At 37.6% G+C, this 1,671-nt stretch overlaps 1 protein-coding gene across 1 annotated transcript in view; it reads left to right on the top strand.

The window, feature by feature from the left end:
- The window catches only part of LOC106532427 (exostosin-1), a gene marked incomplete at its 5' end in the record, with an annotated part of 46,790 nt that extends 45,166 nt beyond the window's left edge, over positions 1-1,624 (top strand). The window contains 1 exon segment of the mRNA XM_014028472.1: positions 129-1,624. Coding sequence (XP_013883926.1) covers positions 129-351 — 223 coding nt within the window.
- Positions 1,625-1,671: the final 47 nt, after the last annotated feature.

The following is a 1,671-nucleotide window of genomic DNA, read 5'->3' as shown; positions in this document are numbered from 1 at the left end:
GTTCTTTTTTTCTTATAAAAGGTTAAATAAAACACAAATATTGGTGTTAATTTTTGACTGTGTAACTTTACAAACGGCAGCCCATAATAGACACACACAGGACCTGATCATCCTCTCCTCTCCATCAGGTACTACCACTACCTGTTCACGCACTACGTCCCAGCCAGCCTGCGGACCATGGTGGACCGCATGGCCAACTGCGAGGACATCCTGATGAACTTCCTGGTTTCAGCCGTCACCAAACAGCCGCCCATCAAAGTCACACAGAAGAAGCAGTACAAGGAGACCATGATGACCCAGGTACCAGAGGTCCATCAGCTTCAACYTCTGACAACTGATGATTACACTTAGTTTTCCTCCGTTACTCTTTAAACAAATCTTTGGTGCTTTATTTTACAGATCTTGATGGTTTTACATAATTTAATCCTTAAAATGTTTTTATTTTCTTCTTATGTTTTAAGTCCTTCCTCAAAGCTCCTAAACATTTCCTCATGTTTTGTAGCTTTTTCCTGTTTGTGCTGCAGATAAACAGCTTTAAGAGACTTTATCACATCTCCACCAGCTGCAGATCAGTCCAAAAACTGGTTATTTTACTGCAACCATGTTAGGAAGGTTTCAGGTTCCTGCAGCCCTGACCTGCTCTGTGGGGGATCCCTGAGAGTCCACGTGGCCAAGCAGATGTCAGGTTCTGATCGATGGCCTGACCACAGGCAGGACGATGACTCTGCACAACCAACCCAGTGATTAATGTCTTAATTGTGAAGTCAGCACAGCAAACCTAGATTTACCCCCCGACTGCAGTCACTTCCCTTCTCTGCCCTGTGATTTGTGGCTTCGCTTCGAGCAACAACAGACATTTAGAACAGAGAGGTGCAAACTTTGACCAGTTCAGCAACTTTAAAACACAGATCTGATGCAAACTAACCCCAAAACATTAGGTTGTTCAAATGGAAACATTATGGAGGAGCTAAAGTGAAGCATTTTASATAAAAGTCAACTATTTAATTAAAGTTAGTCCACTTTGAGTCGTGTTTATCTGCATTGTTTCCTGTTAGTTCACTGCCTCCTGATGCCTCTTCAATGAACATTTCCTCTAAAATTCAATTTATTCATTTCATCAAACAATAACAAGATACAACAGAAAACCAAGAGAAAACATAAATTAAAATAAAATGAAAGGTAGCAGAAGAGGAATAAATCGGTTACAATAAGGCTCCTCTTATAGATGGCTTATAAACAGTTTACAGACAGGTTATTGATTCATATGTAAACACTTTATAAATCATTAATAAATATTTATTATGGATTAATTAAGAATGGGAAAGAGGCAAAACTGTCTTGCCAAATAGTGAGCCAAATCTCTTCGTGTACAAATTACTAGGCTTGTGAGCACAATTATGTATTGGAAACACATATTTAAAAATAATACTGTACTATGTTACTGAAATATACATATTAACAACTGTCAATGGGAGCCTTATTAAGACAGGTACACTATTTATTAATGACTAATAAACTTGTTTAAATGCCATAAAGGAGTCTTATTGTAAAGTGTTTAACAGTAAACTGTTTATAAGGCTCTGATATGACATTATTAATCATTAATAAATAGTTTACTGTTCAACACTTTACAATAAGACTCCCTTTGATAACTGTGGATATGTATAATGC

Source organism: Austrofundulus limnaeus, unplaced genomic scaffold (assembly GCF_001266775.1).
Source record: "Austrofundulus limnaeus strain Quisiro unplaced genomic scaffold, Austrofundulus_limnaeus-1.0 Scaffold766, whole genome shotgun sequence".
Taxonomy (NCBI): Eukaryota; Metazoa; Chordata; class Actinopteri; order Cyprinodontiformes; family Rivulidae; genus Austrofundulus; species Austrofundulus limnaeus.
This window is presented reverse-complemented; position numbering and strand designations above follow the sequence as displayed.